Source organism: Sphaeramia orbicularis, chromosome 5 (genome assembly GCF_902148855.1).
Source record: "Sphaeramia orbicularis chromosome 5, fSphaOr1.1, whole genome shotgun sequence".
Classification (NCBI taxonomy): Eukaryota; Metazoa; Chordata; class Actinopteri; order Kurtiformes; family Apogonidae; genus Sphaeramia; species Sphaeramia orbicularis.
Window position 1 is genome coordinate 42,118,432 of NC_043961.1, and position 14,632 is coordinate 42,133,063.

At 41.1% G+C, this 14,632-nt stretch overlaps 1 protein-coding gene across 3 annotated transcripts in view; it reads left to right on the forward strand.

The window, feature by feature from the left end:
- Positions 1-13,831, forward strand: part of LOC115419595 (V-type proton ATPase subunit S1-like protein) — a 28,457-nt gene extending 14,626 nt beyond the window's left edge. For all 3 annotated transcript variants that reach the window (XM_030134487.1, XM_030134488.1, XM_030134489.1), the window contains 4 exons: positions 2,348-2,502; positions 2,778-2,828; positions 8,779-9,016; positions 12,754-13,831. In XM_030134487.1, the coding sequence (XP_029990347.1) occupies positions 2,348-2,502; positions 2,778-2,828; positions 8,779-9,016; positions 12,754-13,011 (702 nt within the window). In that variant the 3' untranslated portion in view covers positions 13,012-13,831. The remainder of the gene's footprint in view (positions 1-2,347; positions 2,503-2,777; positions 2,829-8,778; positions 9,017-12,753) is intronic.
- The last annotated feature ends 801 nt before the right edge of the window (positions 13,832-14,632 follow it).

Here is a 14,632-nt window from a genome sequence, read left to right on the forward strand (position 1 = left end):
GGTGGCGATGATAAATATGGGAAATATTCCCTTTTACACTAAATACCCACAAACAATTTGAAACTATTGAGTTTGGGTACAGCTTCACTTTACTTGTCACCAATTACTGAGGCAACATCAAAGTGTCATTGCTGTGTGCCCCAATGTACAGCAAATAATCAAAGGCAACCAAAGTCCTGCATGGGTCCACTTTCCAAACCTGCACCTGTCTGTACCCGCAAAGCTGAGTACCACAACCTGACCTGCTACCCACATGTTTTTTTTCATGTCCAAACCGCACCCACCCGTCCCCATGCACATTAGACCCACAACCTGACCCGACCTGTGATTAAACACATTGTCTACACAGTAACTCACTTTTAAGGGCTTTATTTTTGACTAAAATGCACACCATCAATAAATCTTTAATATGTGGTGCTCAATGACATCTTTGGCCAGAAATAAACAGAGGTGAAGCCCACTTCACAATAAAACCAACCAGCTGTGGATCAACCATGGTGAAATTAGAGGATCATCAGCATTAAATGTCCTGCAAATTATTTTCATCCATGAATCTTCTTTTATTTTTTACACTTCTTTGCCCGCTACCCACCCTCATTTGTTTAATTTTACCGCTGCCAGAACCCCTGAAAATTCTTATTTTTTTTACCCGTCCCCTTATGTTTTGTGGTTTACCTGACCCGGTGCAGGACTCTGGTGTTTCCCTACTTTTAACCTCTTGATTCCCTTCACAATACTGCTGATGTTTACCTGGTAATCCTCTTCCCAGAAATGCTGGCTACACACAAACATACTTCCTGATTGGATTCTCAAGTTCGGCCCCTCATCTCGGTGAATTGCGACAACCCATTTCTTCTTCACAACTAAATCTGAAGGAAAACCATGAAAGCTTAAATATGGTTACCTTTGTTTATTTGATGTACATTGGGGCACACAGCAGTGACACTTCGATGTTGCCTCAGCCATTGTTGACAAATAAACTGGAAGAAGCGGTACTCAAAGTCAGTAGTTTCAAACGATGCAAAACATCAGGTGTTTAGTTCGACCACATAAACCAAATAGTCCATCAAACCTCCAAGTCCACGCTGCCTTTAGAAAGGCTCTGATTCGATGAAGATGTTCCCCATCCATGACAGATTCCATAGCACTGGTGAAGTAGAAAAACAGGTGATGGCAAATACACAGTTAAAGGAGGGCAGCGGGTTGACAGATACAGTTCACTGATGAGACGAGGTGAGGTGAGGTGAGATGAGATGGGATAAGATAAGATAAGATAACATAACATAACATAACATAACATAACATAACATAACATAACATAACATAACATAACATAACATAAGACTTTACTGATCCACCGTGGGTACATTTCACAGTTAACAGCAGCAACAAACAACAAACGAGTGAAAAATTAAATACTGTATAAACAGAAAAATAAGAAATGTGGTATTTATATAAATATTTATACAAATATAGAATTAAAGTTAAATGTCTTTTGCATATTTACAATGTGGGTTGCACATGCACATGGTGTGATATGGGAAGTTATGATGTTTTTAACCTCTGTGATGGAGTTCTGCCCAGACCAGGTTCTGACTAGGTTCTGTTCACCGGGTTAATTTTCCATTTCTACTTCATTATTCATAATCTTCATTTAAATGGCTGATACTTCTGATCCTGTGTCCATTATGACAATCTATTATAATTATAATGTTGGGTTTTTGTACACGGAGGTACAAAGGCCTGATTTAGTTGGATTTTATTCTTTCTAAGGACCTGTGGAAACACTGACTATGACTTTTTTACAATAATTAAAGTCCATATAAACTCACAGGAAATTGCCTGATTTTAGATGTACCATAAACCCACCTGAGGACAAAAGGCTACAGAACCTTTTCTGTTCAGGTCTAGGGCTCTAGAACATTCTGACCCAACACATCACATGTTCACAGTCCATTGAACACTTTAAATCTGTTTTAAAGACAAACCTATTTACACTGGTTTTAATACAAGTGTGTGACTTATACTTGTTTTATCTTCTGTTTGTGTTTTTAGACCCTATTTATCCTATTATTGTGTATCTGTTTTATCAGTTTTAGCAGACTGTATCTTATATATCTATATATTTGCACTAGTTTTATCATGTCTTGTATTTTTTCTATATCTTTGTACAGCACTTTGTGTTGTTGTAAATGTGCTATAGGAATACACTTGACCTTGACCCTTGACCATGACAGGATATTCCCTTTAAAGTCTTTCTGTCCATGCTTTGTACAGCTGTGGAAGTGGATGATTGTCTCTGTGGACCAAAGGTGAACATGCTGATTCTTTTGTGTCTTGTCACCAGGTTCTGTCCAATGGGGAGCCGTGTCTTCTGTTTCAGGCCCGGAAACTGTCTATTCGCTTCGACCAGCGGAAGCCATTGGACCTGACAGAGCGAGCGTTTTCTCCTCTGAAATCTGTGGACATTAGCCAGTCTGTCTGCGACAAAGACAAAGCCACGTATGTATAGCATCTGTGTGGGTCAGTCCCAACAGAACCTCCGCTACCATATAAAGCTGTGTCTGTGTGGATTAGTCCCAACGGAACTCCAGATACCGTATAATGCTGTATCTGTGTGGATCGGTCCCAACAGAACCCCTGGTACCGTATAAAGCTGTGTTTGTGTGGATCAGTCCCAACAGAACCCCCGGTACGGTATAAAGCTGTGTTTGTGTGGATCGGTCCCAACAGAAGCTCCGGTACCATATAAAGTTGTGTCTGTTTGTGTTTGTCAGGTTGGTTATGAGGTTTGGAGATGTGGAGGATGTGAGAGGCCTGTTCATCAGGTTTGTATTAAAGCAGGGACGTTAAACTCGTGTTCAGGTTCCACATTCAACCCAATATGATCTGAACTGGATCAGAACCAGGAACATAATAATAGTGAAAACAGTACAATTTTATTATGTTAGTGTTTACATCTACAAAGTTTCATAAAATGAACAACATGAAACACGAAAAATAAGTGTAATTTGGCCAATATTCTGTCTCAGTTTATCATTTCCACATGTACATTATAATTTACAGATCACAGTGGATCTACAAATACACAAAACATTTAATAACAGACAGAATATTGGTACAGTTACACTGATTTATATTTAAAGGGGTCATATTTTGCTAAACCCATTTTTATTAGTCTTTAGTACATTTATTTGTGTATTTGGGGTCCCTAATAGTTCAATAGTTTGAATTTGAACCCTCCAGGTGCTGCAAAGCTATCTTATATTCATTTTGGAAAAAATTGAGTGGATTTCTACAACCCGTTTCAATTCCTTCTTAATTTGTTACATCTATAACTAGTTACATCTTACTAGTTACTTTCTCTGAGTACGCCATAATTGTTTGTCAGCAGCAGCGGTTGTAATCCATACTGAAAATATGTCAAAACTTCAAGCTGATTACCTAAGGTGTTCCGTTGTTGGTTGTCATAATGAACACAAGTGGCTGAACGGGACAGAGCAGCACGGTCAACAACCAGGAGGGGGTGAGGTGTGAAGTGACTCTTTTGCATTTAAAGGGCCAGCACTCAAAACGACCATTCTTGGGTCATTACTCAGAAATACAGTTGAGATGGGCCTGTGGAGTTGAATTAATGAAGAATTCAGACCCAAGCATAGCAAACAAAAACAGTTTATATAGACCACAGGGAAATGTTTTAAAATGCATAATGCTATTTTAAAAAGCACAATGTCGCTCTAAGACATTTCAGGTTCATGTTTGTTTAGATTATTTATAATTTTTGTTACAGGATAGTTTGTAAATGTAAACATTTTTATGGAATTTTACTTTTTACACTAAAACAAAGAGAAAACACTTGTATTTGTCATTATTTATAGTTATTCTGTTATTATTTTACTGGCCTGATCCACTTCAGATCATATTGGTCTGAATGTGGAACCTGAACTAAAAATGATTTTAACAACCTTTATTGCTAATATCATCAGTATAATTTACACATTTCACACATTCATCCCATGGGCTGGAACTGACCCTTTGGGATCTGATTCTGGTCCAGGGGTCATATGTTCGACACCTGTGTCTTAATGTCTCCAACGGTAAAAAATAAACATGTGAACCCTTTGAAAGTGAATAGTTTTCTGCAAGAATTGGTCACAAAATCTGATCTTACCTCTTTATCAGAAGTACAAACACAGAACTCAGTGAAGTTAATGTTGGTGTAAAAACCAAATTATTACAGGTGTGAAGTAAAAAGATGACAGATAAAAATGACATAATGTGAGTGAGAGATGGTTAAATACAGATGCTTAAGTAGAATTTTTGGTTATAAAGAGGACAAAGGAACACACAGAACAAGTGGTGCCAGGCACAACAAACCCCGCCCCTCGCACGTATTGTAACTTATTTTGGCATGGATCCAACTGATGTCATCATGTCTATGCGTGTACTGATGTCAGCATATCATTTGTCTCTATATATGTGCCAAGTTTGAAGTAAATTGAAACAAAATGGATGTTTTTATAGACATGTGAAATTTTGCCCATTATAAGTAAAAGGGGGAAAAAAAAGATTTTAAAAATTCATAAAAATTTTTTTAACTTTGACCTCAAAATGTAATGAGACCTGTTCTTGGTCACTGGCAATCTATAAACCCAATCTGGTATGAATTCAACCAATAGTTTTGCTGCTAAAGTGTTAACAAACAAAGAAACAAACCGAACCAAAAACAATACCCCTTGCCTCCCCTTCAGAGGGCAGGGTAACCAGGGGAATAGAAATGTTTCGGACCAAATAAGGACAGACTTTGGCTATGTTCAGACATCAGGTCTTAATGCACAATCCAGATTTTTTGGTGAAATCTGATTTTTTTGTGCTCCCATTCATATTACACATTAAATGCAACTTCTATCAGTTTTGAGTATAGACAGAATGCAACCCTGAATGCATGAGCAAAAGAGGTCCTGACAATATGTGAACGCATAGGCACACACTGTGTTTACGGACATAAATACATTTTTCCCAGTACTCCTCCTCCTGGGACGCAGAATTGTGACATTTGTCGCATTTCAATGATGTAAAGGTCGGATAAATGTGACCAGGTTATTCAGACTAAAGTCCCGTTGCAAAATATCAGATACGTTTTGGATTTAGGACCACATACGACAGTGGCCTGGGTCGGATTTGAAAAAATCTTATTTGTGCTGTTCAAACTGTCTTCAACAGATCGGATACAGGTCACATATGGGCAAAAAAATCCGATTTGGGCCACATTTGTCTGCAGTCTGAACATAGTGTTTGAGTCAAACTTCAGAATAAAGATGACATTCTGCTCTGAGCAGACATGTGGACGGGTTCATCTGTCACTGTGTTTGTGTGTAAGTACTGTGTTTATGTGTAAATCCTGTGTTTGTGTGTAAATACTGTGTTGTTTTCATCCATCCATCCATCCAGTTCCAGGTCACGGGGGAATCAGCCTGAGTAGAGAAGCCCAGACTTCTCTCTCCCCTCCACCTCCTCTAGTGCCTCCGGGGGGATTTCAAGGCCTTCCCAGGTCCACAGATATAATCCCTCCAGCATGTCCTGGGTCTCCCATGGGGTGTCCTTCTGGTTGGACATGCCCAGAACACCTCACTAGGGAAGCATCCATTATCATCCTGACCAGATGAACCACTTCAGCTGACTCCTCTTGATGTGGAAGAGCAGTGATTCTGTTCTGAGCTCCTCAGGGGTGGATGAACTCCTCACCCTATCTCTAAGGGAAAACCCAGACACCCTCTGGAGGAAACCCATTCCACTGCTTGGATCTGTGATCCACAGCTGGTGAACATAGATGAGGGTAGGAACGAAGATCCACCGGTAAATCCAGAGCTTTGCCTTTTGATTCAGCTCCTTCTTTACCACATCAGACTGGTATAGTGTCTGCAATACTGCCAACGCTGCCCCAGTCCACCTTTTGATCTATGGTTCCATCCATCGTCCCTTGTGAACAAGAGCCTGGGATACCTAAACTCCACTTGGGGCAGCAACTCTTCTCCAACCCATGGTCTCAGACTTGAAGGTGCTGATCTTCATCCCAACTGCTTCACACTCGGCTGCGAACCGTCCTAGTGCAAGCTGGAGGTCACAGCTTGATGAAGCCAACAAGAACACATTATCTGCAAAAAGCAGAGCTGTGATCCTGAAGCCCCCAAACCAGACCCCTGGCTGCACCTAGAAATTTTGTCCATAAAAATTATGAACAGAATATGTGCCAAAGTGCTGCCCTGGTAGAGTCCAACCCACACTGGGAACAAATCCAACTTATTACTGAGCTCTGGCTCTGGTGGTACAAGGACTTAAAGGCACGTAGCAGCAGGCCATGGACCCCATACTCCTGCGGTGCCCCCCACAAAATATTCTGAGGGACACAGTTGAATGCCTTCTCCAAATCCCTAAAACACATGTGGACTGGAGCAAACTCTCACGAACCCTCTCAGAGCCTGTGAAGGGTAAAGAGCTGGTCCAGTGTTCCACGACCAGGTCGAAAACCACACTGCTCCTCTTGAATCTGGGGTTTGACTATCGATCTGACTCTCCTTTCCAGTACCCTGGCATAGACCTTCCTGGGGAGGCTGAGGAGTGTGATCCTCTCTATAGTTGGAACACACCCTCCAGTGCCTCTTCTTGAAAGAGGAACCACCACCCCAGTCTGCCAATCCAGAGGTACTGTTCCTGTCCCCCATGTGATGTTGAAGAGGCGTGTCAGCCAAGACAGCCCCACAACATCCAGAGATTTGAGGAACTTGGGGGAGATCTCAGCCACCCCCGGAGCTTGACCACCAAGGAGCTGTTCAACTACTTTGGAGACCTCAGCCCAGGTGATGGGCAAACCTGCCCCTGAGGTCCAGGGCTCTGCCTCTACCCCAGAAGGTGTGAAGGCAGGGTTTAGGAGATCCTTGAAGTATTCCTTCCACCGCCCAACAATGTCCCCAGTTGAGGTCAACAAAACTCCATCACCACTGTAAACAGTGTTCATCCTTGTGGCCACAACTTCGCACAGCTGCATTGACAATGAAGTTGCTGAACATAGTCCATCCAGGATTATATCCCCAGCCTCCCCTTGGGATGTGGTCAAAGCTCTGTTGGAGGGTGGGAATTGAAGATCTCCTGGACAGAGGGTTGTGCCGAGCGTTCCTAGCACAAAGGAAACAACTACAAAGTCAATCTTCGTCCTATGGCCTAAGGTGTCCTGGTGCCACGTGCACTTATGGACACCCTTATGCTTGAACAAGGTGATCGATATAGACAAACTGTGTCATGCACAGAAGTCCAATAACAGAACACCACTCTGGTTCATATTGGGCAGGCCATTCCTCCCAGTCACACCCCTCCAAGTCTCACTGTCATTGCTCACGAGTGTTGAAGTTCCCCAGTAGAACAATGGAGTCCTCCTGTGGTCCTTTCAGTGCACCATCAAGTGACTTCAAGAAGACCAGGTACTCTGAACTGCTGTTCAGTGCATAAGCACAGACAACAATCAGAGCCTGTTCCCCAGCCCGAAGGCATAGGGAAGCAACCCTCTTATTCACCGGGGTAAACTCCAACATGCAGGCGCTGAGCTGGGGGGCTACTTGTAACCCCACACCTGCTCTGCGCCTCTCACCCTGGGCAACCTGGAGCCCAACTATATCTGGCTGGTATCTCTTAACCTCCTGCACCAACTCAGGGGCTGTTTACACGGCGTCGGATTCAGTCGACTCCGGGAAGATTTCATCGCGGATTAGCCTTCTGTTAACATGGAAACGGTGCCTAGAGTGCCTGAATCCGGAAACTTTTGATACCAGGGTCCAGGGTGGACGTTATCGATACGCTCCGCATTTCAGCTCTGTGTTAACGCGAGTCGGAGCGTTTCCGGGGTAAAATATGACGTCACCCGCATGCGCGCGCAGCCAAGAACCGCCAGTTAACCCACTCCAGGCCAGTTGGTGGCAGTAATGCGCCTCCAAGTTGGTTTGCCAGCCTCTATGACACAATAAAGCTGCAGAAAAAGAACGAACAACCACAACAACAATGGCCGGTGTCAGAACAACATACGTGCTGCTAACTGTGCTCAACTCGTCTGTCCAGACAAAGAAGTCCTGCGTCTTTGTACGACCACTCGCCATTGTTGTTTGTAAATAGTGTTGTCCGCCTCTCCTTCTTCTTCTCCTCCTTTAAAGGCTGTCTAAACTGGAAATCGTTTGTGTGCAGGTGCGTGTTTTACCGCCACTGTTTCACTACAGCTCTACATTGCCAGCTACTGGTCTGGCATGGCCACTGCAGCGTATTCGGCCGTCCTCGCGGACTCATGTTAACGCAAATCGTTATCATAGCGGCTTCGTCTTAACGCGGAATGATTTTATAACGCAAAGGAGAAATCTTGCGGAGTGTGCCGTGTAAACGTACCCTCAGGCTCCTTCCCCACCAGAGAGGTAACATTCCATGTCCCAGTAACCAGTTTTGTAGATGAGGATTGCATCTCCAGGGCCTTCGTACCAATACCCACTGTGTTTTTTTGTTTGTGTGTAAATCCTGGTTTGTGTGTAAATCCTGGTTTGTGTGTAAATCCTGTGTTTGTGTGTAAATACTGTGTTTGTGCATGTGTGTGTGTAAATCCTGTGTGTTTGGCATGTGCGCTCCAGTTCTAGGCTTCATCTGTCCACCTCCTTCTCCCAGTCCAGGGGTCAGTGGTGGTTCTCCATGGACTGTGTGTGTGTAAATACTGTGTTGTGTGTGTGCGTGTGTGTACTCTGGTTCTAGGATCCATCTGTCCAACTCCTTCTCCCAGTCCTCGGGTCAGAGGTGGTTCTCCGTGGACTCTCTGTCTCTGTCCTATAATGTCTCTGAGGAGGTCATGTTCAACATCAGTGACATCTATGCTCCGTCCTCATCCTCCTACCACTGCCTCCATGTCAGCAGCCTGCACCGCCTCAGCGCTCTGCTCCGGCCCTGCACTGACCATGCTCACCTCTTGGCTGTCACCTTCACACACTTCCAGGTACAAACCAGGGGGCGTGGCCTCTGTCTGTTCAGACATCTTCCCAATGCACTTGGATTCTTTTCTACTAATCAACATTATTGTAGTATATGTTGTGGTATTTATTTTTTTATACAGTCTACTCTCGTTATACCGCCAACTTCCGTTCACGGCCAAATTGGCGGTATAGCGAAAATGGCGTTACAACGGGTTGCGTCCATAATGTGCATGTCTTTACTATATGATGTCTATGCTGCCTCCGTTAACCTGTTCTAATTGCGTTTCTAAATAAATCTTGATTCTGTTATGTTGTAAGGCAGGGATCGGCAACCTTTAACACTCAAAGAGCCATTTCGACCCGGTTTCCACGCCAGTTTCCGCGGCGCACCTCGGAGGTGCCGCGGCGCTGGCGGTATAACGGTCGGGGAAATCAATGGTATAAGTGTTGTTTGTGCATGGAACTGGGCTGGCGGATGGCGATAGGCGGAAATGGCGGTAGCTAATGGAATAATGCATTGGGGATTTTTGTGCAATGGTTTTGGTCGGCGGTGAGCGAAAATGGCGGTATAACGGCGGGCGGTTTAACGAGAGTAGACTGTATATATATATTGCAAGTCACTGTGCTGTTTTCTTTTAAATGCTTTTACACTGCTTTTATCTTTAACTTTTGTTCTGATTGTATATTTTAATCTTTGTACTCTGACAGACTTCTGCATAATAATTCCTATGTTCCTGAATGTGTACAAATGAAAAATAAAACTATCTTTATTTGTGAAAATATTGAACCACAAGTTAAATTGTGTTGCTCCAAACCTTCCTTCAGTAAAAGTAGATCAGTATTATATAATGTCAATTAATCAATCAAATTTGATTTATATAGCACCAAATCATAACAAAAGTTATCTCATGACACTTTACATATAGAGCTGGTCAAAACCAGACTGTCAAGCCAATTTACAGAACCCAACAGAAACCACAGTTGGTGTAACAGCTGGTGTTAGTATAATTACCATTAGCTACAAAAAATGTCCATAACTGTTAAATACTACTACTACAAATACAAGTATTAACAGTGAATATACTACTACTGCAACCGTTAGCACAAATAATAGAAACCTTGTTGGGGATTATGACCTCTGATGCTGACTTTTTGCTAATTGACCACTACAGGGCTTCGGTCAGGAAGCACACAAGACATCAGTAGAGTTTACAACATTTACTGAAGAACTGTATGGATACAGCGATGCGTTCTGGGTACAAAGCAGTTTATCGTCAGTAACTGCTTTACCACTGTAAATATGTCCAGTGGCGAACGTGAAGAAAGGAAAAGGAAGCGCACAACGGTCTTCAGAATAAAACGGCCACTTCAAAATAAAAGCATGAATACATAAACATTTACAACTTGAAGAATTCTTAACAAACCTCTACCATCAAGTAACTATATAATAAACACTACCACAACAATATGGGTAAGTGAGTGATGACGATGAAGGCAGGAGAGAAGAAGGACCACAGCAGCAGGTCCAGAGATGAATCCAGGGAAAACCTGAGACGATAACGCACAGAGACTACGGGGAAGAAGTCAAGTCAGTAACATGTATTTGCTGGGATGTAAATAGAGAAGAAGTATAGGAGAGAAAAGGTCAGATAAAAAAGGAGGAGCAGAGGGGAGGTCAGAGAGTAGGAGGAGCAGAGCTTAGTGTATCATGATGAGTCTCCCAGCAGTCTAAGCCTATAGCAGTGTAAATAAGATCAGCCTGATCCGCCATAACTATATGATTCATCAAAAAGGAAAGTTTTTAGCCTACTCTCAAACATAAAGAGGGTGTCTGCCTCCCGGACTGAGGCAGGGAGGTGGTTCATAGTAGAGGAGCTTGAAAGGTGAAGGCTCTAGTTCCCATCCTACTATTAGAGATTCTAGGAACCACCAGTAAGCCTACATGTTGAGATGTAGTGCTCTATATGGAGTGTATGGAACTAAAAGCTCTTTCAGATAAGCAGGTGCCTGGCCATGAAGGGCCTTGTAAGTGAGGAGGAGTATTTTAAAGTCTATCCTGGCTTTTACAGGGAGCCAGTGCAGAGAAGCCAACACTGGAGGAATATGGTCAATGTATAAAGTAATGTAATATAATGTAGCTAACACATGGACACTTAGGTCAGTGTTACTATAAGGTGCCTTTCAGACTTAAAAAAAAAAAAAAACCTCAAGATTTTCCACTTAACTTTAGTTCAATGTGTTCAGTCGACTGTAGGCTGTTAGAAATGCATGTTGGTCAAACATTTTAATAAATATTTTTGCAAGCAAGTACAAGCACAGACCACAGAATAATATGAAACAAATATGTTCACCTTATTATCGACAAATACATGTAAAAAATAAGTGACAGGGTGGACAGTTTTGGCTAAATTCAGCATTTAATGACCACATGTTGGACCATTTTTGAAGACGACTGGAATGTTCAACAAATATATTTAGAATTTATGAAAAGTTTTATATTAATTTAGGTTAGATAGAACTTTGTTGAGCCTTGGGCAGAGCCCTCAGGAAATTGAGGTTCCAAAAGCAGCACAACACCAAATATCCACACAAGAAACACCATAGGAAAAAAAGCAATAAAAAGCAATAAAAAAGTAATACAATAACAGAACTACTAAAAAAAAAAAACAACTGTAAAAAACAGTAGTGAAAAAATGTGATTGCACATTGGAAAGTAAACCCTATTTGTAGTCACAGGGTTGACATGCTGAGACCACATTTAAGTACAAACACAAATGATGAAAACTTGAAATGTAATGTAAATACTAAATGCTCTTGTTGACTGTTTCCATCAACGAAGACCCTCAAAATGATGACGACATCATCAGTGATGTCATCAACCAGATTATTAAAGGGGCAATTCCTTCAAAGTAACAGGGTAGACAGCAATTTAAAGGACAAGTGTGCAATGTTTAATATTATTATGGCAATAAAATATAAATTATCAAAATGACTTGTTTTATCAAAAAACTTGTTGAGTATAATGACAACATCTAAAAAGTATTACTTTTTTTCATTTAAAACACTTGTCAAACTTAGTAAAGTTAGAAGGGCAGTGTAGAGACATGGATAAATCAGGTACATTTACTCAAGAAAACTGCATAAAATCATAAAATCACATTTCATTATGTTTAAAAACATAGTGATATATGTGTAAATCTTTGTTCATTCATTATAAAACCCAGAATTTCATTAATTTTCAATGTGGCCATGGTGACAATTTGATTGTGGGAGACACCAAAGGACCCTTATAGTCATACTGACCCAGTGTTCACAGGGCAGTAAAGCGATCCATATTAGTGATGATGTTTTATTTCATTTTAATATTATACGCATTCAACATTCATTTGAATTGCCTTATTCTTGGTAAATTAATGCATGGCGGTAATTCCCAATGTTTAGGCTCTAGACCCAAAAGACTAATCTGGTGTCTCCTCCAGGCCCAAACTAGAGAACATTTTAATAATTACTACAGATCTACATGTCTCTGTCTCTGGACATCAGTTTATGTCAGTTTTAGCTTTTGTGACTTATACATCTTTGTGTGTCTTTACTTGTTTCACCTCTTACATAATTTTTGTCTTGTTGCATCTTTAATAACACATATCTGTCCTCTGCCCCTCTCTTTTCCTTTGACATTTTACAGTAAATTGAAGATGTTCCTTAAATGACCTTGACCCGTTTCCTGACCCCTCCCTCTAAACAGTGTCTTTGTGTTTAGATCCAGGCCTTCAACGTCAGCTCCGGTCACTTTTCCCCTCCTACCGACTGTTCCACTGTGGTGACGCCAGCGATCCTCATGGGTCTGGTCACGTCACTAATCCTGCTGCTGGTCCTGGCCTACGCTCTGCACATGGTCGTCCACCTCAAAGACATCGACCACAACCAAGAACACAAAGACAATGTCTACTCTCCTCGACACCTCCAACAGCCTGAACACTGCAGTGGGGAAGACATTACTTTGACAAATGCTCTGTAGACAGACATACTGACACCAAACTGGAGACAGTTTGGTTCCATAGACTGATTGTAAAGACATAGACAGTATTCAGCCTCGGCCTGGTGTCACAAGCTCCGCCCCATCCACGTTATTCAGTCCAGTTCAGTTAACTAAAAATACATGTCCATAAAATGTTCTCAAGGTGACTTAGTCTTTTGAGATTTCAGGAAATAATTTGTGTTCCAATTGCTGCACCTTTTCTGGTCATTTTGTAATAATATGAGATAAAACAAGTAACTGTGTAATAACCAGTTACTGTCTTGAAATTGTCCAATGTGTGTCTTGGAACTATTGACCATGAGTGCTAGTGTGTCGGTGTCTCAGTGTGTCCTTCCATACTGGAACCACAGATAACCACAGCTGTGGGGTTTTGGGTTCATTTGTCCACAGTGGGAGGACACGGTGCCAAGGCTGCAACTAAACACTAGTTTAATACTCGACTAGTCACAGACTACTGTAACTAGTAGTATGAATGGCAAAAAAAGGATCTCATTTCTATTTATTGCAGCAATAAAATACATTGTCTTTCCTTTAACAAGAACATTTGGTGACAGCAGTTAGAACGCTAAACAAAGTTAAACAGATATTCAATATTCAACAATTATTGCAGCAGCAATAACATGCTTTTCTCCCCTTAAACAAAAGTGCATTTTGTGCAGAACAGTTACAGTGACTAACAAAGTTTGTTAAACAACTAAATACCCAAGAGCGGCAATCAGCAATAAAATAAACATTTGTCCTTAAACAAAATTTCATGACATCACTAACAACCTACCACCAAATAAATTATTTGTCAACTGATTTTACTGTAGACTCTTTGTCAACTTAGTCAACTCATCATTATAGCCTTAAAAGCATCTATCTTTTTATACATGCTATGGTTGATACTCATATCTCAAAATTTGATTTTTAAAAATAATTTAATAATCACCATGCTATTCTTTGTCTTTATAATTTAATTGAATTACCTGTATAACTATTTTTAAGAAACCAAGAACTATATGTGAGTTACATGTGTTGAGTTACTCTCTGTACATCACAACATACAGTTTTGTAAAAGGTCACAACAACCTTGACCTCAACCACAAAAACCTCATCCATTCAGTACCAGAGGATGGATAACAAACGTTAACATAGATAGAAATCAGGGCTCTGGCTTTTACTGTTGCTCATATTCTTCTCTTATGCTACAAATATAGCATAAACTTAATGTGAAAACATCCTTCATTTACTTTGATTTGTGTATAGACATTTTCAACAGATTAATAATGTTATTCATTAAAGTCCATCATTGTCCATGTCCATCCATCCATCCATCAAGCGCCTTGATGTAATTCCAAATGTGTCCGCTGGGGGCAGTGATGCATTTCCAATAGTTTTAACAGCGCATAAAAATTAACCCAGAAAGAAGATGTTTCTCCTGAACCAGAAGAACTGTGTAACTGGTAGAACTAACTCGGCAACGGTTATTTTGTGAATTAAACACTGACAGTCGGTGAAATACGGGGTTAAGTTTCCTGTTATGTATTTCATTTAGTATTTAATCGTAAATAAATACTGTCAGTTGCAGTGTTTTCATCTGGAGTCAGTGTTAGCTTAG